This window comes from Saccopteryx leptura, chromosome 2, assembly GCF_036850995.1.
Source record: "Saccopteryx leptura isolate mSacLep1 chromosome 2, mSacLep1_pri_phased_curated, whole genome shotgun sequence".
Classification (NCBI taxonomy): Eukaryota; Metazoa; Chordata; class Mammalia; order Chiroptera; family Emballonuridae; genus Saccopteryx; species Saccopteryx leptura.
Window position 1 is genome coordinate 75,231,968 of NC_089504.1, and position 25,629 is coordinate 75,257,596.

Here is a 25,629-nt window from a genome sequence, read left to right on the forward strand (position 1 = left end):
GTGAGAGGAGGCAGTGATTCTAGAATCACACGCCTTTCTCCAAAATTTCAAAGTATTTATATATATATAAAATAGGTTTATATCAATTTTTTAAAAAGAGCAATTAAAAACATTATTCAGGTTACTATTGCAATGTCATTTCCTTAAAGAGGAAATCATCTCCTCAGAGAATAATGAATTATTATACATGGTCCACATTTGTTTCAACTGTGGAAATTTGGGCAGACAAATCTCTTCAAATTTAGTTCCATGACATTAGAAGCTTGAGATAAAATACCAAAAAAAAAAAATTATTTTTATTGGTGCTCTAAAAGTGAAATAAAACAGATTATTTCCTTTTCAATTACTCACTCTCTTTAGCTGCATCTTCAAGTTCTATATTAATCCAGAGCCAAGAGCAAATACTTGAGGGATAAATTAATAAAGCAGATAAGTATCATTTCTTTACTTACTATTATCTTTTCTGGGTAAAATTTTTCAATCAAGCAAAAACAAATAAAAGTGGAACATGATATACCATTCTTGAGAAGTTCCATGGAGAAGTTGTAAACAAGTTCATGCTTCTGGCCAGGGTTGGCTGGCTGCTTATATTGAGGAAAGTCTTTGCTAAACACCCCATTGATGAGGAGGCCATGGCGTGGTTCATGAGTGATGCTGAATAGCAGGGGGTCCTTGGGAATGTCCAGGTCAACAGCATTGATGATGGAGGAGTCCAGCTCTTTTGCCTGACCTTCACAAACCTAAATGACAAGTTAGAAAAGTCAGCTGCATGTGCCTGACCTATGGTGGCACAGTGAATAAAGCGTCAACCTAGAACTCTGAGGTTGCCAGTTTGAAATCCTGGGCTTGCCTGGTCAAGGCACATATGAGAGTTAATGCTTCCTGTTCTCCATTTTTCTCTCTCTCTTCTCTCTAAAATGATTAAACAAAATCTTTAAAAAATTAGGCCCTGGCTTGTTGGCTCAGTGGTAGAGTGTTGGCCTGGCTGATTCCCAATCAGGGCACATAGGAGAAGCGACCATCTGCTACTCTATCTCTCTGTCTCTGTCTCTGTCTCTCTTCCTGTCCCACAGCCATGGCTCAAATGGTTTGAGCAACATTCGCCCTGGGTTCTGAGGATGGCTCCATGGCTTCACCTCAGGCACTAAAATAGCTTGGTTGCCAAGCAACAGAGCAGTGTCTGATAGGGGGCTTGCTGGGTGGATCCTGGTCAGGGTACCTACAGGTTTCTGTCTCTGCTTCCACACCTCTCACTTAATTAAAAAAATTTTTTTTTAAGTCAGCTGTAGATGAAATAAAACTAGTCTTTCTTTTGGCCAATTGTTCAAAAAGAAATAATCCTAAAATATTCTATTACAAATTTTCCATGAGATTTATGTGTAATGAGTTCTAAATTTTTCCGGTTTAACATAACCTTAAGAAACAAGAAGAAATCTAGTAATTATTCTCACATTAGTGTAGTGTTGAAGATTTCAAAATACTTTATTCATTTCCATGATAGACAAAGGATAGTGTGTGTGTGTGTGTGTGTGTGTGTGTGTGTGTGTGTGTGTGTGTATTCACAGAATTTCATAATTCAAAAGTTGGGGGGAAGCAACCAAAAGATTTTGCTTTCTGGAAGTGACAGAGAAGTTCACCTATAAAACTGAGTGTACACCGACCCTTCACCTTCAGATTCTAATCCGTCATTTTAACCTCCTGGACCTTGTTCCATTTATAATTCTTATGTTTCTGCTTTAGAAATGGCACATACACACTGGGATTATTTGGTGTTTTTACTTTTTGTCATTGCAGTAAAAACTTTTGTATTTCCATTGAATTAACAACAATGGAGAAGGGTGCTTCTGGATGCATAGTAGTGTAAATATTAATTCGGGTTCCCCATTTCCCCCCAATCCTCACACCTTTAATTATCCAGAACTACCTTCCACCACTCTCACACCCCATGTCATGTTTCCTACTCCTTAAAGTGCACTGAAAACTGAATGTTTTTTTTATTTCATGTAGGATTTGGTCATTTAAAACTAGACATGGTACTTAGATGTCTTGATCTTCTTTTTCTTAAAGTAAGAATAAAAAAACAAGAAATGTTTCTATTTTTTTTTATTTTATTTTATTTGTTGACTTAAGTGAGAGAGGAAAAAGAGACAGGGCCATTGATCTGTTCCTGTATGTGCCCTGACCAGGGATCAAACCAGCAACCTCTGTACTTCAGGATGACTATCTAACCAACTGGGCTATCCAGCCAGGGCAATATTTCTGTTTTCAATTTTGAAATATAGTAATATCTAATTTAAAAGAGTATATTAATTTAATATATGCTTATCGCGAATATGCAATATTACTGTGCTGCATTCTGTGTGGAATATAACTATTCTAAAGAGTCGGTATTAGATGGAACTGTGAAGGCCTGTCCAACAATAATTATAGTGCAAGGAAGAAAATGTCTAGTGCTACTAAATATGGATAAACAGGAAGTGCAAAAGGTGAGAGAGACCAGGAATGTCATTATGGCTGAGTGGGCATTTTAGCTTTGAAAGATATACATATTTGGTTTAGATTTGTGAAAATAGCCTGGCCTGTGGTGGTGCAGTGGATAAAGCATCCACCTGGAATGCTGAGGTCACCTGTTCAAAACCCTGGGCTTGTCTGGTCAAGGCACATATGGGAGTTGATGGTTCTTGCTCCTCTCACCTTCTCTCTCTCTCTCTCTCTCTCTCTCTCTCTCTGTCTCTCTCTCTCTCTGCTCTCTAAAATGAATAAATAAAGTCTAAAAAAAATTAAAAGAAAAAGATTGTTGAAAATGGCCTTTCCTTCAGCCTCTTTTATTGACTTTAATGGGAGCCTTCCTGCAATTATTTTTCACTGAATTTGCATAAAGAAGAATCACTTGCAATATTTGATACTTGGGTTAAAATTATGTTGTTTTTTTCTAATCTGGCCCTACATATTAAAGATGAAGATGGCATCAAAAATTTAATGCACGATGAGGGATTAAGCAAAAAAGGACAAAAGAAAGAAAACACTCATAGACAGACAAAAACAACAGTGAGGTGATTGCAAGGGGGAGTGGAGGACAGTATAGGGAGATAAATAGTGAAAAACGAAGACTCGACTTGGTTGTGAGTACACAATACGGTGTACAGAGATGTGCTGTAGAATTGGGCACCTGAGACCTGTATAGTTATGTTAACCAGTGTCAACTCAATACATTTAATTTCAAAAATAAAATAAAATTTTGAATAATGTAATGCACAATGATATAATTATGAAATCTTTTTTGATGGTAGCTTGTCTTTTTCTCAAAGAAATTTGAATAAAGCAACCTAAAAATATGTTTTAATTATCCTTTCTCATAGAGCTTGGGACTCCCGGACTCATTGTTTGGCAAAGATGGTAAATAAGTTTACAAGAAGACTGGGAAATTTTATTGAAACAATGTGGGATTCTTCTTTTGCTCACTTAAATTGTTTATTGAGATCATAAATAAAAGGTTTAGATCAATACACACAAAATACAGATACTCACTAGTAGAGAGATTTGAAATGAATTATATCACCAACCAAACCTAACATTTTTTGCATGTTGCACACAACTTGATGGAAGCCCAGCTATCTACAAAATAAGTATTCTTTTTGACAAGAAAGCAAAATTAATGACTTTTATTTAAAAAAATCACTTGAAGCTTAAAGCCAGCTCTGCTAGTTACACATAGGGTTTCACATTTGTCATTCTTCAATAGTTTCCCTAAGGAATGCTGAGAAAAAAGCCTGGTTACCTTCAGAGAAGAACAAGAGGAAATTTTCCTGTGGCCCAATTATGTCAGAAACCCCAGACCTAAACCCTAGCTAGATACAAGACAATTGAGGTAGGTGTAGAAGGAAGGATTTGTAGATTTTTTTTTCTGTCTCATAATTATGGAAGTGAGCCTCAGAGAAATCCATGTTCCAACTGCACAGGACAGACAGGAAGTGGCACTTAAATATCATTGTGGCTCTGTGGCTCTACTATACAAAGATTCAATAGAAAACAAGTCAAGTGAAGACTTTTACATTTAGAAAATGATAATTTTTAGTAAAAACTAAGGTAAGGTAATGGTTTCAAAATTGGCAATATTTGTTTAGGTCAATATCAAAAAAAGGTGACAAATATAACAACAATGATCAAAATAGCACCTATTTACTGGGTCTACTGTGTGCCTGACCAAGTTGATTGTCATGGCTACCTCTAAGGAGATGTGCTATACATTTTGTAGATGAGAAAACAGAGATATAGAGAATAACTTACTCTAAACCCTACAACTAGTAAACTGCAAATACCCAGGTTACTCTTATTCCAAAGTATAGCTCATATAATCCATTTAATCAGAATTGGTAATATGTATGTCTGGATTAAACCATCATATGTTGTTTTTTTGTTTTTTGTTTTTTTTAAAAGAAGTGTTTAAAAAGAAATCTATGCTGATATAAAAAATTTATCAGCCCTGGCCAGTTTGCTCAGTGGTAGAGTGTCAACCCAGCGTGTGGAAGTCATGGATTCAATTCCCGGTCAGGGGACACAGGAGAAGTAACCATCTGCTTCTCCACCCTTCATCCTCTCCTTTCTCTTTCTATCTCTCTTTTCCCCTCCCTCAGCCATGTTTCAGTTGGAGCAAGTGGGCCCCGGGCACTGAAGATGGTTCCATAGCCTCACCTCAGGCACTAAAATAGCTAGTTGCTGAGCAACAGAATAACGGCCCCAGATTGGCAGAGCAGCCCCTGATAGGGGGCTTGTGGAATGGATTCTGGTGAGGGTGCATTAAGGAGTCTTTCTTCCTCCTGGCCTCTCACTTAATAATAATAATTAAAAAATTTTTTTTCAACATATATAATTATTTTTATATATGTTGAAAACATGTTTAACATATATAATTAGTTTTTTAAGTAAAAAGGAGTAGGTATAATACAGTCCCTGATTTGTAATTAAAAATATACAGAAAGCGTCGGCCTAGCGTGCGGAGGACCCGGGTTCGATTCCCGGCCAGGGCACATAGGAGAAGCGCCCATTTGCTTCTCCACCCCTCCGCCGCGCCTTCCTCTCTGTCTCTCTCTTCCCCTCCCGCAGCCAAGGCTCCATTGGAGCAAAAGATGGCCCGGGCGCTGGGGATGGCTCTGTGGCCTCTGCCTCAGGCGCTAGAGTGGCTCTGGTCGCAATATGGCGACACCCAGGATGGGCAGAGCATCGCCCCCTGGGGGGCAGAGCACCGCCCCTGGTGGGCGTGCCGGGTGGATCCCGGTCGGGCGCATGCGGGAGTCTGTCTGACTGTCTCTCCCTGTTTCCAGCTTCAGAAAAAAAAAAAAAAAAAAAAATATATATATATATATATATATATATATATATATATATATACAGAAAAATGGCACATACACGTAAGCATCACCGGCATGGGCACCGACGTTTCTGGTGGTATTGATTACAAAACTTCAGCTGACGGGAGTGACTACAGGGACAGCTGTTGAAAGGGAGAATCTCATATTTCACTGTATATGCTTATCAACATTGTAACTTGTTTAATAGCATGCCTTATTTAAAAGATAACAAGTGTTATCTGAGGGGTGATATTAAGGGTCATTCTACCTATATTATCTGAATTTTTAAATAAAACGAATAGATGTTACTATAAAATATTTTAAAATTGCATTAAAAATGGTCCAAGTTATATTATTTCATATATCTTTATAAACGGCTATATAAAAAAGATGCCTGTAATCTGTGAGTTAAGTGCCCTTGCCATTATAGCACTGGTTAAGAGGGTAGGCTGTGGAATCAGACTATTTGGGTGCAAATTCTATGTGCCACTTACTTCTAAGCTCTGTAATCTTGGACCATTTAGCTAACCTCTTTATGCCTCATTTTTTTCAGTTACTTAATGGCAATAATAATACCATCACCCTATAGGCCTACTGTGAGGATTAAATACAAATGCATGAAAGGGGTTTGGAATAGTAATTACAGTTGAGTATTTATGCTATAGATATGCAACTATAATTGCATCCATGCATTTGCTACATGTTAGCAATTATTATTATTGTTACCATCATTATTACTAGAATGATATTTTTCAAGTAATCCCATGCTAGGACATTTGTTACTGCCCCCCCTAATCCTCATTAACTTAATGCGTTAGGTAACACCTGAACCAAGGTAAACTGACAGGATGAAAAGAAAAATCAGAAAATGATGAGAAATAAAAAAAATTCTGATCTTACAGTAATATTCTGCACCACGAAGTCAGGAGCTTCATCATTTGTGGGGTTGATTATAATGTAAAATGGCATCTCTGAGGAGCGGTGTTTCCCATCCGTGACATACACTGTGAACTGGTCAGCTGTCGGCTCCACCCTCAGGTGCCTGGACTGCACATAGTTAATATGCATAGATTTCATGTCTTTCCACTGAAACGAAGCTAAAGCACATGAAAATGAAGCAGGTGAATAAGAAAAGCATTTCTTTCTGAAGCTATTCTTAATCCTTCAACCAATATCCTATTTCTCAGCAAAGCAAGTAAGAGATCACAGCAGTGGACATAAGAATAAGCTGTCGGGGTCTGCTACAATGACTGTCAACTGTCAACATAGAGGCAGATATCCATAAATCCTAAGGAAGGGTTACAATTTGCATGGAGAAAAGAAGGACGATAACTGCTAGCCAGGATGTATAGGGATTTCATGACCATTCTTCATATACCTGGGTCACTGAAATCTTCTTTTGATTAAAACCACTTCTTCTGAATGAGCAGTTCTTGTCATGCTTCATTCAGAAGACCATCTCCCTGCTTTTACCAGAAACTAAAGAAGTCCCTTACCACCTCTGGCAGATGAAACACAGTGAAGTGTTTTCTAAGCCATGCACTGAGTTAAGAGTATGGAGACAACCTACCCTTTATGGGCTTACCTCTCTCTCCTGGGGCTTCAGTTTTCTTATTTATCTATTCATTTTCTCCAGATAGAAGGTTTAATAACATGTATTTTTTTAAATACCAAATAAAAGGATGTGTTAGGAAAAAAAATACAAAGCAAAACAAGGTCAATCATCTGTCTGTTTGAAGTCCATATCAAGCAACTAGTTGGACTGAGTGGCATTAGCTGACCTGCTATTAAATCTGTCTTAAATCAAAAGAGGAAAATGTTCTGTGTTGTGATTAAGTCACAGGAAAATTGTATAAACTTTAATGCAATTAATCTTTTCCCCCAGCTTAATGAGATATAATTGACATAACATTGTGTAAGTTTAAGGTACTGATTTGATACATACCTATATAGCAAAAAGTTTACCACAATAAGGTTAGTTAACACTTCATTCATCACCCGTAGTTACCATGTTATTGTTGTGGTGGTGAAAACATGAAAGCCGACTCTCAAAGGGACTTTCAAATATACAGTGTTCTATTGTTAGCTACAGTCCTGTGCTGTATCTTAGATACCCAGAGATTATTTATTTTCATAATTATTCTCTTCGTAAATAAAATTTCCATTTATTTTGAAGTAAATGTGCATGCATGTGAAATTGCAAAGTTAAAAAGAAAAATAATAATGTTCAAAAATATCAGCTATAATAATTCCTTAAATGTGCATGGTGCTTTGAACATTTCAGAAGCCCTTACACAGTCATTGAGTGTAATCTGGTCAGTAAGATCCATAAGCCTAAGCAAGTTATTGCTGGTCATGAAATTGACTTACCTATACTTACACCCATATTGCTTTTTTCAAAACCCGCAGAAGGGAGGGTGTTCTCAAGGAAGCCAAACTGGGGAGGAGACATCAAAACAAATTCCAAGTCATCCTTTGCAGTGTCTGGGTCAGTGGCTGACAAATGGTTAATGGTGAGGGCTGCTGAGAAACCCTCATCTACTAAGAACCTGGTACCTGCATACAGATAATAACACAATTATGACTTAGTGTGAAATCTTCTAATCAGAATAGTGAGGACAAAGGGAGTGATTGAAATTCTAATTCAGAGAAGCCTCCCATATGCAAATATACCTCCATGGGAGATGTTCATTTCCTTTGGCATAATTCTCCTTACAGTGAAAATATTCAGGGGTAATGGGTGGAATTTAATTTGACTTATGGAATTATTTTTTTTTCTTGTACAAGCAAGCCAGACAATAATGGAGAGACAGCAGAAATACTAAATGCTCCAGCACAGCCCTTTAGTCATTCTCAAGGAACTCTGATTTCCCCTGTGGCTCTATAGAAGTGACAAATGAAAATAAGAATTGCCAAACTGTTTTAATGATAAGCCACTAAATGTAGTTTATGTACTCTTCAAGATCAGTTGTTACCTCTGTTTGTCAGAGCGTTAATTGCCTGCAAGCTATTATGAATTGCTCATAACTAACATTTTTTTCATGCCTTGGTGCTTAATTATTCTGCAGGGACAATGCTTTCTTTCCAGAACATTGCTTGGGAGATAGTTTGCAAATTTCAATAACATTCATACATATGCTTGTGTTTTTTTTTCTGAGAGACAGAACATATACATAATGCCTATGTAGAGATGACTTTCTAAACAGCAAATAAGGTTAAATGTATATAAATAGTCTCTCAGGTATATTCATTCTGTTTTAATAGAAATTATTATGGATAAAATAAATTACTCTCTCCATAGCAGGCAAATAGTATTTCCCCATGTGAAATAAAACCAGAATATCTAAGGATTCCAATGCTGTTCTCATCCCAACACACACACACACACACACACACACACACACACACACACACACACACACCTCTAACTCACACACTCGCATTCTCTCTCCATACAAAATTATCAATATTTTTTAGTTGATTTTTATTGAAGTGACACTGATTAACACAATTATAGTTTTTAGTGCCCAATTCTACAACATATCTGTATACAGAACATATTGTGTGTCCACCCTCCAGTCAAGTCTTTGTCCATCATCATTTATCCCCCTTATACTTCTACTCTCCACCCCCCCACACCAGCAATCACCACAATGCTGTCTGAGTCCAAGAGGCTCTTCTTTCTTTTTTTCTTCAATCCTTCCACCCCCCCCCCACCCACCCAAAATTGTCTAAATGTTTAAACAAGTAAATTCTTTTGCCCTATATTCTTTTAATGACTTGGGATTTTCCACAAATGTATATTAAGACAATTATTGGACACAAATCTGTATGGTGGCTTCCTATTTTGACTATAAGTAAAGTGCATTATTTCACTGAACCATGGGTATGTGACTTGGTGAGATAATGGGACTATAACAGAAAAAACCCCCAAAACATTGTCACCTATTGTAATTGAAGGTGGTTGATTGTCCACTGGAAGTACTGTGATGTTGAGAGCATAAACTGGAAAGGACTCATGAAGAGGAACAGATGGATGAGGTCCATTGTAGCAACAGCCATTCACAAAAGGTCCTGCTTCTTCATCCGAAACCACTAACATAATGGTGTCATAACAAGGCACCAGGCCAATCTCACCACCTGGAAGACATAACTATAGCTGAAACCTGACGTTTTAAAAATACAGAACACCAAGATGAAACCTACTGAAACCTTTTCTACAAGCACAGAATGTCAAGAAAAGGAACTTATGTGGCTAAAATGCAAAATTCAATATATAACTATGAAATTAAATAGTCATGAAAATAATGCAAAAATGCTTGCCCATCTGTTGCCTTTCGTGAAACTCCTGCCAGACATCTATCACCATATGGAAGGGCAAGACAGCACTAACAAGGGTCTGACAGTTCACAAATGAACAAGCAAGAGGTACAAAACTAGACTGGTGATGGTTTCACTTTTCTTTCATAATTGTTTAGTGTTGGGACCACCTCAGGAAGAGCAGAAGAAGGTATCCTCATCCCTTTGATAACTATCTGCCCATTTGCACTAACCACCTTAAATGAACAACCATCAGCCACATAGTAGTTCCAAGAAAGAAAAGAACATGGGTAAGTGAAATATAAAGATAATTCACATTTTTGTCATTTGTTTCAGTATTTTCCTCATTATGTAATAGCCAAAATGTTAACAAAATGAGAATAGCACCTGAGAAAGAAGTGACATTTGTTTTTTTATTCTTTAAAGCTGACACATAAGTTTCAAAACGCCTCCAACTTAGACCGTGAGGGGAAGAAGGAGGATTAGATAGTTTATCAGCGAACAGGACAGTGTGCTCTTGGGTTGCTAGCTACTGGCAGTGAGGTAGCAGTGTTCACTATCCAGGGGACAGAAAAGTTCGCCAGATGTGCTTTTGGTAATTCTCATGCATCACTTTGAAAGTGCCAAAAGGGAAGCAATTTTGTTTGAAGTTTTGATGAGAGTAGAGCACAAAAGATCAGAGATATCATCGCTTTTTCACAAGACACATTGGTCACATCTAGAATCTTGTGTTCAGCATTATTCTCCCTGTTAAAAAGAAAAGAAAAGAAAAGAAAAGAGAAGAAAAATCCAGAAATTATATTATTGAGCAACCAAATGATTAAAGGATAAGAAACCTGTTTTAAGGAAAAATAGGGTTGAAGTTGAAAGAATTATAATTAAACAACTAGCCTTCAACCTTAGAAATGTAAATAAAATAAAAGGCCTGTCATCTATTCATATACCTAAAAAACAAATTGGCTTAAAGCATATTTATTCATCATTCACTCAACAAGCGTATATTTTATATTTAATGCCTACTATGTGACAATTAGTGTTCTGTGTGTTCCAGCACAAAAAAGCAGACATTTTGAAAAGGTCAAAAGACCTACTATATGTCAGGCACTGACACAGTCTAATAATAGAGAAAAAAGTGCATTTGCTCAGAGTATCACTGATGTATGTATGTATGAAATGAAATGATATGAAATTGCCACTATTGAGCCTATTTTTACCTATTAAACTGAATATATATATATATATCTCAGCCTGATTCTGTACACAGTGCCTAGGGTAACAAGGATGAGAGTATTGGCTCACACTGGTATGGGGGCAGACACATTGGCCAGAAAATGTCAGAGAAGTCTTTCCAGAAAACCTTCCTGGCTTTATAGTGAGCAGTACGTAAGGCAGAGAATTGGGAGCTCGGAGAGAGGACCTATAGGTAAAGGAATCAGGAAGAGAAATGGAAAAATTATTCCAGGAAGGGAAGACAGCTTTTAAAAAAAGTTAATGTGGTACATTCAGTAACTGTAATTATAATATTATGGAATCACAGGACATGTTTATAGAAAGAGCTGGAAAGTAGCCTGAGCATTAAGCCACAAATAACTACAACTCAGGGGGGAGAATGCTTTACCTTAAAATGAAATATAGTCTAAGGACATGATTTATACTTAAAACCCTTTTTAATTGAATTTATTGGGTGGCATTGGTTAATGAGATCACACAGGCTTCAGGTGCACTCTGCCATAATCCATCATCGCTACCCTGCACTGCATGCTCGCCACCTCAGGTCTGGTCTCCTGCGTCACCAATCCCCCCTTACCCTCTTCTACCTCCCCACACTCCTTCTCCTTTTGGTAATCACCGCACTGTTATCTATGAGTCTTTTTTTTCCCTTTGCTTGATCATTTTGTCTTTTTCACCTAGCCCCCAACCACTTCCCCTCTGATAGTTGTCAGTCTATTCTCTCTATCTATGAATCTGTTTCTATTTTATTGGTTAGTTTATTTTGTCCATTAGATTCTATATATAAGTGAAATCATATGGTACTTGTCTTTCTCTGACTAGTTTATTTCACTTTAGCATAATACACTCTACTGGTCCATCCATGCTGTCCCAAAAGGCAAGTTGTTTTTGTTTTGTTTTGCTTTTTTACAGCTGAGTAGTATTCTGTTGTATAATATACCACAGCTTCTTTTATGCATTTATCTACTGTTGGGCATTTGGGCTGCTTCCATATCTTGGCTATTATAAATAATATTGCAAAGAACACAAGGTTGCATATATTTTTTAAAATTAGTGTTTTGGGTTTCTTTGGATGTATTCCCAGGGTGGAATTGCTGGGACATAAGGCAGTTCCATTTTTCATTTTTGGAACAGCTAACTGTTCCAAACAGCTAACTCCATACTGTTTTCCATAGTGGCTGCACCAATCTGCATTCCCACCAACAGTGCACAAGGGTTCTTTGCTCCTCACCTTTCCAACACATGTTTGTGGATTTGTAATGATAGCCCTTCTGAAAGGTATGAGGCGGTATCTCACTGTGGTTTTAAGTTGCATTTCTCCAATTATTAGTGATGTTGAGCATCTTTCCATCAGTCCATTGGCCATGTGTATGCCCTTTTTGAAGAAGTGACTATTATTCTTCAGGTTTTTGCAAATTTTTTAGTTATTTGGGGTTGGTTTTGTTTTTTTGTTTTTTTTTTTTGGGGGGGGGTTGGGTTTTATGAGTTCCTTATAAATTTTGGATATTCAGCCCTTATCAGATGTATCAGTAAATGTGTTCTCCTATCCAGTGAGTTGTCTTTTCTTCTTGTTGATAGTTTTCTTTGCCATATATACTTAAAACTCTTAATCATACAAATCTCAGTACAGTGCTAAATAACTACCATGTGAGTAATTGAGTGAACGCTATAAGAAAACGTAACAGTAAAAAACAGAAATCTTTTGAATACGGTATTTCTGCTAACTAAACATAACATAGAAAAAATTTATTTGAAATAATTTGCCCCAATATCTTACTAAGTCTTATGGAAAAAAACTAGTTAACATTCTCTAACATGGTTGTCACACTAGAAAAGATTTATAATTATATATACCTGTTCTTTAGCACCTGGAAGAGAAGAATTATTCAACTCACCCTAATTTATCTATGCTGCACAAGCTGCCCAAGATGGTAAAATTATGTAACAAACAACAACCATTGGTCCTTGGATCCCTTTCTGCCTGTTATTTAAGATCTACTGGGGAAATGAAATAAGAAGGACCTACTTAGGTACTTCTTTTTTTTTTTTTAACTCATTTTAGAGAGGAGAGGGAGAGACAGAGAAAGAGAGAGAGAGGAAAGACAGAGAGAGAGAAGGGGGGAGGAGCTGGAAGCATCAACTCCCATATGTGCCTTGACCAGGCAAGCCCAGGGTTTCGAACCGGTGACCTCAGCATTTCCAGGTCGACACTTTATCCACTGTGCCACCACAGGTCAGGCCCTACTTGGGTACTTCTGAGAGACAGTGAAAGATCTCAAGCACATGGATAATGCTCCCCAAGACAAGGAAATAACTGAATAAGTCTAAACACAGATACAAAGATAAGAAGATACTATTTAAATAAAAAAAGTCAGGGAGTGATTAAAATGAGCCATACTAATTGGTGTCCAAATTAATCATTGTTTGCCAAAGTACATATAAAAATATTTCCAAATGTTTTCCTCCCATTTCTAAATTAATTCTTAGCTATCCCAATCCTACTACCTTGAGTTCCCTTACCCACCTTCAGTGCTTGTATTTTTTTCTATAAATCTCTTCAAATAAGAAATTGATTTGAATTCTGATACCTCTTATTTCCACGACCACTCACTCGGCCTACACAGCCAATCATACTCCCTCCACGGAAGTTATAGGCTAGAGAGGCATATAGATCAGTAAACATGAAATTGTAATAAAGTGCAATAAAAGGTAGTTAGGAAAAGTATATAGTGTCATTACTGAGGAACTGCCCCCAATCTAGATTCAGAAGATGTATAAGGAGTGGTGATGTGTAGATGTATACACTGTCCTTTTAGCATGAGAATCGGTTTGTCAGTCCATTTAATGAAAGTCCTTCACAACTAGGTCTGGATTATACTCCTGTGCAGCCCACAGTGCCTAGTACTGTGCCTTGCAGGTATCAGATGGTGAATTAATATTTTACTTATTTGAATATTTCACAGGGGGAACACATCCCACCTGGGTAACAACATAATGTAATGCCAGAATGTAAGCACAATGCTAATAAACAAGCATTGACTGAATCTCCAGTCTGTGTCCACCACTGTTGTGTGCTGTAGACAAGTTACTCAAAGCCTAAGACATCATCTTTGCTTTTCAGAAACTTAAAAGGCAGGCTGGTTACTTCTTAGGAGCTAGACAGTGATCAGTAAACTTTTAAAAATTAATAATTATTTTAGGCAGTTTACTTCAGTTAACTGCTGAAATGTTATGATTTATGAACCCAGAAGCTATTATGGTTAAATAAAGTCATTGTTCAACTGACCAAAATGGGGTGATAACCTCAGAATGAACTGAAGGTCTATGTCCAAGCAGCATAAACAGAGCAATGATAACACTTGCTCTTTCTCTACTCTGAAATTCATTCTATTTTACTGAGATCAGAAATACTTCTAAGTATAGGGAACCTACTTGAAAAATGGGATACAGGTTGCTGTTGCTTCTCTTTTAATGGAACCAAGCTTAGAGACTGTTAGATTGGAGCCCATTGTAAAGAGTGGGGTTAAAACTCTGTTGTGCTCCTTATATTCCCTCACTCAAACTAGTCACAATGCTGTCACTTACCTGTGTGTTTGTATGTCACAGCCCCTGAGATAACATCTCCCTGAGAGAACTGACCCACGGTGACTCCAGCTTTCCTCACCAGCCCATGCTGAGGTTCTTGAGAAATCATAAACATCAGTTTCAAGTCATCACTGTCCGCATCAGTAGCAAAAATGTATTCAGAGGTGATGGCCACCTCACCACCCTCTGAGCAATGCATTCGGGGGTTGAGGTCAGGCTTTAGGATTGGTAGCTCATCATTTATAGGGAATACCTAAGTAGGAAAAAAAAATGCATGTGTTCAAGGGGAAAAAATGCAATGACAAATTGCCCAACTGGTCACCCATAGCTCATAGTTGGAATGACAGGCATTTTCAATCTTTCAGACACATGAAACAATAGCCATGGAATTTGGCCAAGTTGTTTGTATCTTTTAAATGTCCCCTTATGAACCATCTTGCAAGAAATGACCCATATGAGAAACATTTTAGGTAGGAATTGGAGAGTACAGTTATGTTTTGGGACTCAAATTTCCCATTTGTATCTAGGCAGACAAAATATAAATGTAATATAAAGCATCCTTCACCAAAAGCCCCTATCCTCCTTCATTAAATTCACACATATTCTAGAGGAAAGCTGGTCCTTGTCGTCTGATGCATTTACATTCACCACATCAAAGTTATTTATATTTCAAATTACTTGGTGATTACAAAGCTTTCTTCTACCCTCAACTTCCTGCCACCCAGGAAGTTTCTTTGGACTTACAATGAGCAGCAGCTGCATTTCAAACATCTTGAGTTAAATCTGAAACTCCATAACTATCAAATCAATGCCAGGTTTCAACTTGACATAACATTTTTCTTTCACTGTCATGAAAATAAAGCTCAAGTAGAAGGGAAAGAAAAGCAACATGGCTCACACTGACTCTTGGAATTTAAAAAGATGATGGAAAGATTTAAAAACGTATGGGAATGAAGGACATTCCCCCTCTGAGTTCACAATAGCATTTTGGTGTATGCTACAAGCTTATTTTTCAAGTCCAGTCTGTGAATACTCTCAACTCTATATTTCTCTCCCCCATGCTTCAGCCAAAAGGATCTGTTAAAATTTGGCTTCTGTCAAGTCAGTGCCCTGTGGGGAACCTTCAATGGCTTCCCAGTACTTCTGCTAGGATGTCTTTGGCCTCGTTTCATGCTATGGGGTGTCTTTGCTGACCCATCCCATTTTTACCCCAAAACACTGCATTCCTCACACACACCATGGCCTGGTATGCTCTGCTCCCGGCCCTTTGCTTGGCTACCCCTTCCTCCAGGTTACATGTGGATTCCAAAGGGAAAACTCCCTTGACACCTCTGACCCATTTAAGAAATTCTACTATTTACTCTCTTTTAGAACCCCATTTATTTGTGGGACACATACTGATTTTATTTAATTAACTATTTCAATGATAATCCATTCAATGCCTGCCTTTATCCCTTGCCTGTAAGCTTTATTTGTCTTGCTCACCATCATAACCCAAGCATCTAGCATAGGACCTGGAACATAGGTAACACTAATTAAATATTATGGAATAAATTAATATAAACATGTATATATGCCCTGCTATTTAAACAGTTTTAAACTCTACAATAAATATACATAAAATTATGTTGACACTTTGCTTAAGTAGATAGAGACAGAGGGTTATAGAAACCCAGGCTTATTTATTTAATCAAAGGTAAAAAATATATATACAACATTCTATTTTCTATTGGCATATTAGGAAACAATATCTTTATTCAAGTTCTCTGAATGGATTCATCTAAAACCCTCCTTATTATTGTTCTTCACTCGATCAATGAATCCCACCAATATATTCATGATCACCATCTTGTAGCAGTTCACAAAAATAGCCTCAGCTTCAAATGAATAATAAAAGCCAAAAGCAATAAAATTAAAACATTCCTCCTAGATAAAAAACAATCACACATAATTGTCCAAAAATGGCTTGTACCTCTGATTGGCTTTCAAAGGTCATACTGCTTTGTCTAAAAAGGAACAAACATGGCCCTGGCCGGTGGCTCAGTGGATTGAGCACTGGCCCAACATATGGACGTCCTGGGTTTGATTTCCAGTCAGGGCACATAGAAGAAGTGGCCATCAGCTTCTCCTCCTCTTACTTCTCCCCCTTCTCTCCCTCTTTCCCACCCACAGCCAGCAGCTCAAGTGGTTCAAGTGTCAGCCCCAGGTGCTAAGGATAGCACCGTTGGAGTGCATCAGCCTCAGGCACTATAAATAGCTTGGTACTCAAGCATTGGCCTTAAATAGGGTTGTCAGGTGGATCCTGGTTGGTGCGCATGCAGGAGTATGCCTCACTATCTTCCCTCCTCTCACCCAAAAAGTAGTAATTTTTTTTAAAAGAAACAAACACATTCTTTTTTCTGAATGCACTACTGATTGTTATTAATAAGAAGATAGTCATTGATAGAAGACAGGTAGGCTTAGTTATTTTTCCCCCTAAGACTTGCTTTTCAGGAAAAAATGTAACCAGGAAAGCTTCTTTCTAGATAAAAGTCTGCCAATGAAAAACAATTTTTCTTATTGAAGCTGAAATAACATACTGCTCTTATCTAGACCTCAGGTTGTCATGAGGATGAAGTGGGGAAATGGAAGGAAAGGGCTCTGCACTGTGACTGCCACGGGTAAGCACTCAGACAGTGCTATAAGCATGATCATTATCACCTGGTAACTTACCATTGTGGCAGTGGTGAGGAGGAAGCAGCACTGGCCTATGCACCGGAAACTGTAGTTGCCAGCCCAGGGCTACACAACCAAGACAAGGACTTGGGGCAACTCAGTGAACCCTCTTGAGCCCACATTCCTTTCACTATAAAATGGGGATAATTCCTCCCCTGTCTACTTCTTAAAACACTAGATGGATGTGATATTTTTTAATTAATTATTAACTGTAAAATATCTTACAAACATGTTATTATTATCACAAATAATAATTTCATATCACAAAAATCTGACAAAATACAAACAGAAGTAGAATTTAGCACAGTAAGAATAATTAGTGGCTCTTCCAGCAGCATGACGAGTCTTTCTGAAGACCTTCCTTTGTCACTAACTATAAATGCCCGCAACTCCTATCAGTTATGCTTATGGACTTGGGTGGTCACTCAACAGCAAAACTTGGGGGTTCTCTTCAAGCCTTTGGGCATGTACTCAACCTTTATGTGCAAATTTTTCTTCATTTGTCAAAAGGGAAAATACACATTTCAAACATACATTAGGGCCAATTCACAAAGGGACACCACACAAAAACAGAGAGAGCTTCTTCCACACCACAGAGAAAACCCTAGGGATACTCATCTAACCTGCCTGGCTATAGGTTGAGTGGTATATAGCTCAAAAATATAGGAAATCATGTATACATAAACCCAGATGCTTTCAGAGTTTTGTACATGAATCTGTGGTCAGAGCAGTTCTATCTTTAAATGGATTGAAGAGAGGAGCAGTGTGCCCGTCTCACCAGTACAACTTCGCTCTCTATTACCTGTCCTGAGAGTCAAAGATGTAAGCAGGCATCTCTTCTTTGGAGTCTGTGTGTTTTTAATTCTATTAGGGAATCTGAGAGGCTTTCAAACCAGATGCTCTATTTCTGTATGAACCAGGGAGAAAACTTTCTACTCACCTCCACGTGTAGAATAAATTCTACTGAATTGGTGCCATCTGTGACCTCCAAGAGTATGTCATCCTGAAGTACCTCAGATCCGTCATGCTGATACCTGTGGGGATGACATTTGTCACTAACCTCTCAAGGCCACTATGAGAGTACACAAATGCCTGACACAAGAGCTCTTCCATAGCTTTGGCCATATGTTCAATAAATAAATATTTAAAGATGCAGCATATTTATGAAGTCACATATATTTAACTACTTAAGTATCCTTGAATATAAAATTGCTCCACCCTGGAAAAATGTGTTGTATGCATCCATAATTTCTCCCCAAATCAAAAAGCAACCCTTTAGCTTGCCACGATGACAATGGAAACCTGTTTGTGCAGCTGTGTTCTTACAGAAAACACTGGCTGGTGCGGGGGAGACTGAGACTGAGCAGTGGACAGGTGAAGGCGGGCACTGTGTGTGGGGACCTCCCTCCTCACCCACTTTCCAGGCTAATCTTTCTGCCTGGACTCTGGATCTGTTCAGCTCTTCTCTGAAACATACCTATGAGTTATTTATTGCCTCTCTCCTGCCATTTTCCCTTTTCTGTTTACTAGTTTTCTTCCTCTCAATCTATAAAAATTTCAGACTTAAAAAAATATTCTCTCTTGGTCTAGCCTTGGCTTCATTTTCTTTTAATTCTCAATTGAGTTTCTTAAAGAAATGATATAATCCTAGACTTATATTTACTCCCCAGCCCACTATAGTAAGACACAGTAAGTCCTAAACAGCTATTGCATTGTGCCACATGTTCAGTTTTCAATGATCTGTTTAAGATACTTAGAAAAGGAAATAAGACTTAAGAAATTAAATTAGAAGTTCCATTAGAAGCCAGTAACAAAGTACCACACATTGTATGATACTATGTATATGAAATGCCCAGAACGGGAAAATCTACAGAGATAGAAAGTAGGTTAGTGGTTGTGTAGGGCTGGAAGAGAAAGAAGGATGGGGCAGGTAACAGATAAAGGGTACAGAACTATTTTCAGGGGGTAATAAAAACATTTCAAAATTACTTATAGTAAGAGTTGCCCAAATCTATGATTATATGAAAAGCCACTAATTTGTATAGTTTAAATGAGTAAATTGTGTATGCATGACATGTAAATTATATCTCAATAAAGTTGGTTAAAAAAAATAAACAGAAAAAAAAGTTGCATTAAAAATAGTATACTAGGCCCTGGCCAGTTGGCTCAGCAGTAGAGCGTCAGCCCAGAGTATGGAAGTCCTGGGTTTGATTCCCTGCCAGGGAACAGAGGAGAAGCACCCATCTGCTTCTCCACCCCTCCCCTTCTCCTTTCTCTCTGTCTCTCTCTCCCCCTCCCACTGCCGAGGCTCCATTGGAGCAAAGCTGGCCCTGATGCTGAGGATGGCTCCATGGCCTCCACCTCAGGCGCTAGAATATCTCTGGCCACAGCGGAGCATCACCCCCTGGTGGTCATGTTGGGTGGATCCCGGTTGGATGCATGCAGGAGTCTGACTGCTTCCCTGCTTCTAACTTCAGAAAAATTAAAAAAAAAATTGTGTACTAGCCCTGGCTGGATAGCTCAGTTGACTAGAGCATCATCCCGAAGCGCAGAGGTTGCTAGTTCAATCCTTGGTCAGGGCACATACAAGAGTAGATTGAGGTTCCTGTCTCTCTCTCCTTCTCTCCCTCCCCCCCCTCTCTAAAATCAATATAATAAACATTAAAAATAAACAAATAAAAATAGTATAGTATATTGAACATATACATAACAGTTACATATGAAAAATTCCAAGGCTAAATAAAGGCATTTTACTCAGGACTATTCTCCCCGTACTCTGGCTAGGCACTCAGGCTTGGGATTCTACTCCAACAATGGAGAAGGTCTGCCTCCCAGCCCCAGTATTCCTCTCACAAGCTGCTTCCTATACTTGATTTCATCACACTCCCTGATATTTTCATCAAAATTAGATTGATATGAGAGAATGTGCTAATGCTATCTTACCGCGCTAAAACTTCTAAAAAGGCCAAGTGGGTCTAGGAGTACACATCCAAAAGCACTGTTGTGGAGTCAAACAGAACTTATTTTAAAACCAGAATCCTCCAATATTAGGTAAATAACCTCAACCTCTTTGTATCTTAGTTTCAACTATATATAATATGAGAATACAACCATCTACCTTGTCAGGTTTACCTGATGTGAAGATTAAATTTAAAAATATAATTATAAGTCTCAAGAAGAATGCTTCAACTACCCATGCTGGCAAATATTGGTGCTTTATTTTTCTATCCATAATTCATATCCTAGTAAGAATTACTTAAACAGCTCTCTAACATATAGCTAAAAGCTGAGATCTCAAAAGAGAAGAAAAGGAAATTTTAATGAGAAGAATAGTGAAAAGAGACAACATATTGAAGACTGTAAATAAACAATGTAACTAAAGTGTCACATCAAAAAGATCTCCTGTATACAAATCCTAGTTCCTAGTCAATTTTCAAGTTTGAAATTAAGCATTGACTGTCTAATACCTTCTACTATACTTGATAAGAAAGGCCAAAATTCCTATCTATTACTTGAACTTGTGAGAAATTAACCAGTGTGTTGTTCTACCCCATCATTGCTTTTAAATAGCTTGCATTGCTTTACAGAGAAGGCATTTTTTTTACTAGATTTTGTAGAAAAGTTGCTTAAGAACCATGAAAGAGTAGGTTCAAGATAAGAAAAAATACTGTAGGACCATGACACAGAGATTGTTCTATCCCTGACTGTCAAGAGTCAAGTCCTACTCCACACCCTATCTATCCAGCCTGCCCTATTTTTTTGCCTGCAAAGCCCCTTCCCAGTAGAATATAATAAAATATACACTAAAGACATTGATCAACAGACTTCTATCCCAGGGTTTTCAGGTTTATGAAATTAGCTTTTCTTAATGCCAAGTTCAATTACACAGATTAGCCTTACAGATGATTTCAGTCTATATTCATTTAGTTTGATTGTTATCTTTTGTGATATGTGCAGTTTCAGCAAATTTAAAATTCATGGTAATGAATTTTTGCTGTTTAAATTATCCATAAAGTCATTCCCATTGGTGCAGCAAGCCAGAGGGAAAGAAAATATCTGGAGGAAATTTAAAACTTTGTCATTTCTAATTTTCAACGGACCCTCGAAAGTATTAAGTGTCATGTTAGTATTTCTGCATGAATTGGACAAATTTCTTTCTTTTACTCTGCCTCACAAATGACCTAGATGGGATCCAAAGCATGTAAAGAAAGAAAAAAAACAGGAAATATTCTAACCTAACTTTTAAGGCATAGAGGTCTCCCCAAGAAAATGTGCCCCCCGTGCTTAGAGGAAGGCCATTCAGCTCCACCCTGCCGTGCTGAGGCAGTGTCCGCAAGGAAAGGCAGATGCTGTCCAGTTTGGTATCCACATCGGAAACCAGAACGTGCTTTGTGCTGATAAAGCCGTTACCTCCCTCAGCCACTCTCAGAGGGTTGGTGAATATCTAGAAGGAAGGAAAAAAACCAGTTAAAGCCTTGTTCTATGAAGTATCCCAGAAGAAAGAGCTCATTAAATCATAAAAGTATTCCAGTACCAAAGTCACATGTTCAATAATTTTTCAAAAAACATTATTTATGGTGAAAGGAACAAATTTATAACCGAACAGCTCAGCTGAAATATATCGTTTACTAAATGTTTCTGATTCTAAGCATTGATAGATGCAAAGAAGCAAGGCAGATCTATGTTCTATAAATCTGAAAGTATCTACATTTCATTTATCCTAGACCCTGTATAGTAAAAGCAGCAAATTGGTTACTCTTACTGGAACTAAAATGAGAAAATAATAACATTCATCATTATGTCCACACCTACCATTGCTCGACACATCTATACCTTAATCTACAAAGTGAGCTAACCCTATATCAAATTTCCCTAGAGAAGACAATCTTTTTTTTTTTTAGCCTAAAAACTCTTTAAAACTTTGGAAATTAAGAATGATGATAGTTTATCATTTACGACAACATGAACAGACCTTGAGAACATTATACTAAGTGAAATAAGAAAAAGCTAAGAACTATATGACTTCACACATAGATGGGATATAAAAATGAGACTCATAAACATAGATAAAAGTGAAGTGGTTACCAGGGAGAGCGGGGTGGGGGTAAAGGAGTCAAGAGGGACAAATATATGGTGATGAAAAATGATTTGACTTTGGGTGATGGGCAAACAACACAATCAACAGTTCAAATGCTATAGAGATGTTCACCTGAAACCTAGGTACTCTTATTGATATATGGCACCCCACTAAATTTCTAAATAAAAAAATGTTTTAAAAGACTTGGGAAATTTATTGGAGTAGTAAAACATGAGTTATAGTATTTTAGAAGTGTACCATGGAAACAGAAGATCAAAATTTGAAAACTCCATAGAAAATAGATTTATTTAAACATTAGTCTTAAATATTGAAGCTATAAAAATACTTTTATAATATTTATAATAAAAAAAACTCACTGCTTATCTGACTAATAATTCATTTTTAAGTAAAAAAGCAAGTGAGAAAGGCTGGTAAAGAAATGTTGCACATTTAAATAAGTCTAGAAAATTGTTACATACAATATCTTCACCTTGGAGATTTACAAAGCACGTAAACATATTCAATGCTCGGCGATGATACCGTAAGAAAATGTGAAGTTTGTTTAACCGAGCATTTTCCCAAGTGTTCGTTACTAGCGGAAGCAGAGCAAGCAGACACCACTGGGAAACCCCGTCGTGGGCCCTGAGGGCCCCTCACAGAGGATCTGGGGCGGGTGCCCTGCCCTTCCCAGGAAGCAGCCAGTTTCCTCAGAACAGCTGCTGCTGTGAACAATGCTGCCACAAACATGGGGGTGCATCTGGAAACAGCCCAAGTGTCCATCAGAGGACGAGTGGATTAAAAAGCTTTGGTACATATACACAATGGAATACTACTCAGCCATAAGAAATGATGACATCAGATCATTTACAATAACATGGATGGACCTTGATAACATTATATGGAGTGAAATAAGTAAATCAGAAAAAAAAACTAAGAACTATATGAACCCATACATAGAAGGGACATAAAAATGAGACTCAGAGACATGAACAAGAATGTGATGGCAACAGGGGTGGGGAGTGGGGGGAGGGGGGATGGGGTGAAGGAGGAGACAGGGGTTGGGGGAGGGGAGGGGCACAAAGAAAACCAGATAGAAGGTGAAAGAAGACAATTTAACTTTGGGGGAGGGGTATACAGCACAATCAAATGTCAAAATAATCTAGAGATGTTTTCTCTCAACATATGTACCCTGATTTATCAATGTCACTACATTAAATTTAATAAATAAATTAAAAGAAAAAGAACAGCTGCTGCTCCCAGAAAGCGGGCCCTTCCCAAGGAAAGAGTTGGTAAAGAGGATACGAAAAGAACAAGCAGGGAAAGGGAAGTCAGTAAAGAGAAGTCGCAGCTCCCCCCGGAGCCCTGCTCTGCCCTCCTGCCCACCAGGGCCCAGCTGCCGGGGGCCTGTATAGAGGTCTCAGGGACAGCACCTCTGGACTGTAGGAATTATGAGACTGCCAACCCTGAGACAGCTCCCCTCTATTCTTTTTTATTCTTATTCTTTATTATTATTTAGATCATTCAAGAAAAAGGCTTTAGCTTCTTTAGATGCCAGGTTATGTCAGGCTTCTATCTCACAGGATGGCATGAATACATCCAAATTAATTCTTTCTCTAAACTGTTTTCTCTGCGGGAATGTGATCTGGTTTCTGATAGGGAAAGATGCAAAGAATAGAGGTTAGATTATTTTGTGTGAGTTCCCTGGTTGATCTCCTGCCAAAAATTGCAAGCTCACAGGCCTGAAGGGTCAGGCCAGCAATTTAAACGGCTGTGCTGAGTCAGGTGGGGACTCTGGTGACTAGAGAACACGCCTTTTCCAACTGTTGCTATGGGACATGTGCGCTCAGTGTTGCCAGAGCTTCCAAATTTTCAGTAGAAGCCAGAAATCCAGACTTGGCAACTCATTATTCAAAAATGTTGTTTTTTACCCAACCCCATCTCTGTGGCTTGGGTAAGCCCCGTGGTCCCTTAGGGTGAGCCCTCTGCCCCACAACCTTGGGCAGGTGTAGAGATAGTGAGGAGTGAACGAGAAAGGGACATCAGTGGTTTCCTGGCTATATTCCAGGTAGTTAGCTGTGAAGGTGACCTCTTTCCTTGGGGATGAGACAGGTGTAGGGTCTAGTCCCTTCAGGTGTCTAATGGATGGACAAGTAATTTGCCTTTCCATTTCTTAAGGGGGAAATGAGCCCAGGAACAGCCACATTAATTAAGTATAGCACTCTGATGGGGAGGAGGCAGGGTATGGAACAAACTCTCAGAGTGAACCCCAGCCTTTCAGATAAGATAGATACACAAGGAGACATCGCCTTTGTAGTTCAGTTTTAATGAGAGACCCCGTGCTTGAGAACTTCATGAATACTGGGGGGTGGGATTGGGTAGCATCTTAATTCATTTTGGAAAATGAAAAGCTTCCTTAGATGAGTAGCATACCTGGCCTGTGGTGAGAGTGGATAAGCCCTCTGGTTGCTAAGAGGCCCATCATTTAATCCCCTTCCCTTGATCAACACGTGAAACTCAGCAGAAAGGAAAGGAAATGAGATTTTGATACAGCTTTGAAAATAATGCCATATTCAGCAACTGGAAAGTCTCACCTTTTAGACAGAAAGTCCCACGGGAGGTGAAGGACTCCCCTCCCCAAGCTTTTTCCTACACTGTGGCTGGAAATAGAAAGGTTCTTTAAAGTTGCCTAAAGTCAAGTTAGCACTTCCACTAACTATTAAAGTCTTTCCTTGCTTTCCTTAGGCCCTCCCTCCTTGTCATCCTTCATGTCAAACCCTGCATATACCTCTGGAGCTTGGTTATCCACTGGAAGGACCGTGATGTTAAAGCAGATCCCGTGCACAGTGCCGCCGTGCTGGTTACTGACGGAAAATGTGAACTGGACGTGTCGAAGGTGGGGGCCTATATCCTGCAATGGTGGCATGTAGGCCACTTTCATATAGTTCACAGCATCCTGCAAAGCAAATCAAGATGAACACATGGGTGCCAACTGGCAAGGATAAGAGACATTCAGAGATCCAGGTCTCAGAGAGAACCATGGTAATAATGATAAGAAATATTGTAAATGCCACCATCATCAACTGGAGGATTCCAAAAAGGTCTAGTTTTTCTAAAAAACTTATATAAAAACTGGGAGGAAAAAGGACAAAGAAATTAAGTAAATATATCAAGTGCTTGAAGCCAGCCAATTCTATAAAAGACTGGAAACTTGAATTTTAACTTGGCTTTGCCCTAAGTAGGGCTCATGTGTAAGTGCTACTAGTTTACGTAGCTGTGTGATATTGGTCAGCGTATTTAAACTTGCTGCCTCTTTTTTATTATCTGTAAAATAAGTGAACTGATAAAATAATACAC

The 25,629-nt window shown here is 38.3% G+C and overlaps 1 protein-coding gene across 3 annotated transcripts in view; it reads right to left on the reverse strand.

Annotated features, from left to right (window-relative positions):
* The window catches only part of FREM1 (FRAS1 related extracellular matrix 1), a 176,472-nt gene that overhangs the window by 70,174 nt on the left and 80,669 nt on the right, over positions 1-25,629 (reverse strand). For all 3 annotated transcript variants that reach the window (XM_066368198.1, XM_066368196.1, XM_066368197.1), the window contains exons 13-20: positions 25,061-25,228; positions 21,434-21,642; positions 18,139-18,232; positions 14,484-14,736; positions 9,294-9,488; positions 7,719-7,904; positions 6,249-6,445; positions 518-740 (exon numbers count right to left, since the gene is read on the reverse strand). In XM_066368198.1, coding sequence (XP_066224295.1) covers positions 518-740; positions 6,249-6,445; positions 7,719-7,904; positions 9,294-9,488; positions 14,484-14,736; positions 18,139-18,232; positions 21,434-21,642; positions 25,061-25,228 — 1,525 coding nt within the window. The remainder of the gene's footprint in view (positions 1-517; positions 741-6,248; positions 6,446-7,718; positions 7,905-9,293; positions 9,489-14,483; positions 14,737-18,138; positions 18,233-21,433; positions 21,643-25,060; positions 25,229-25,629) is intronic.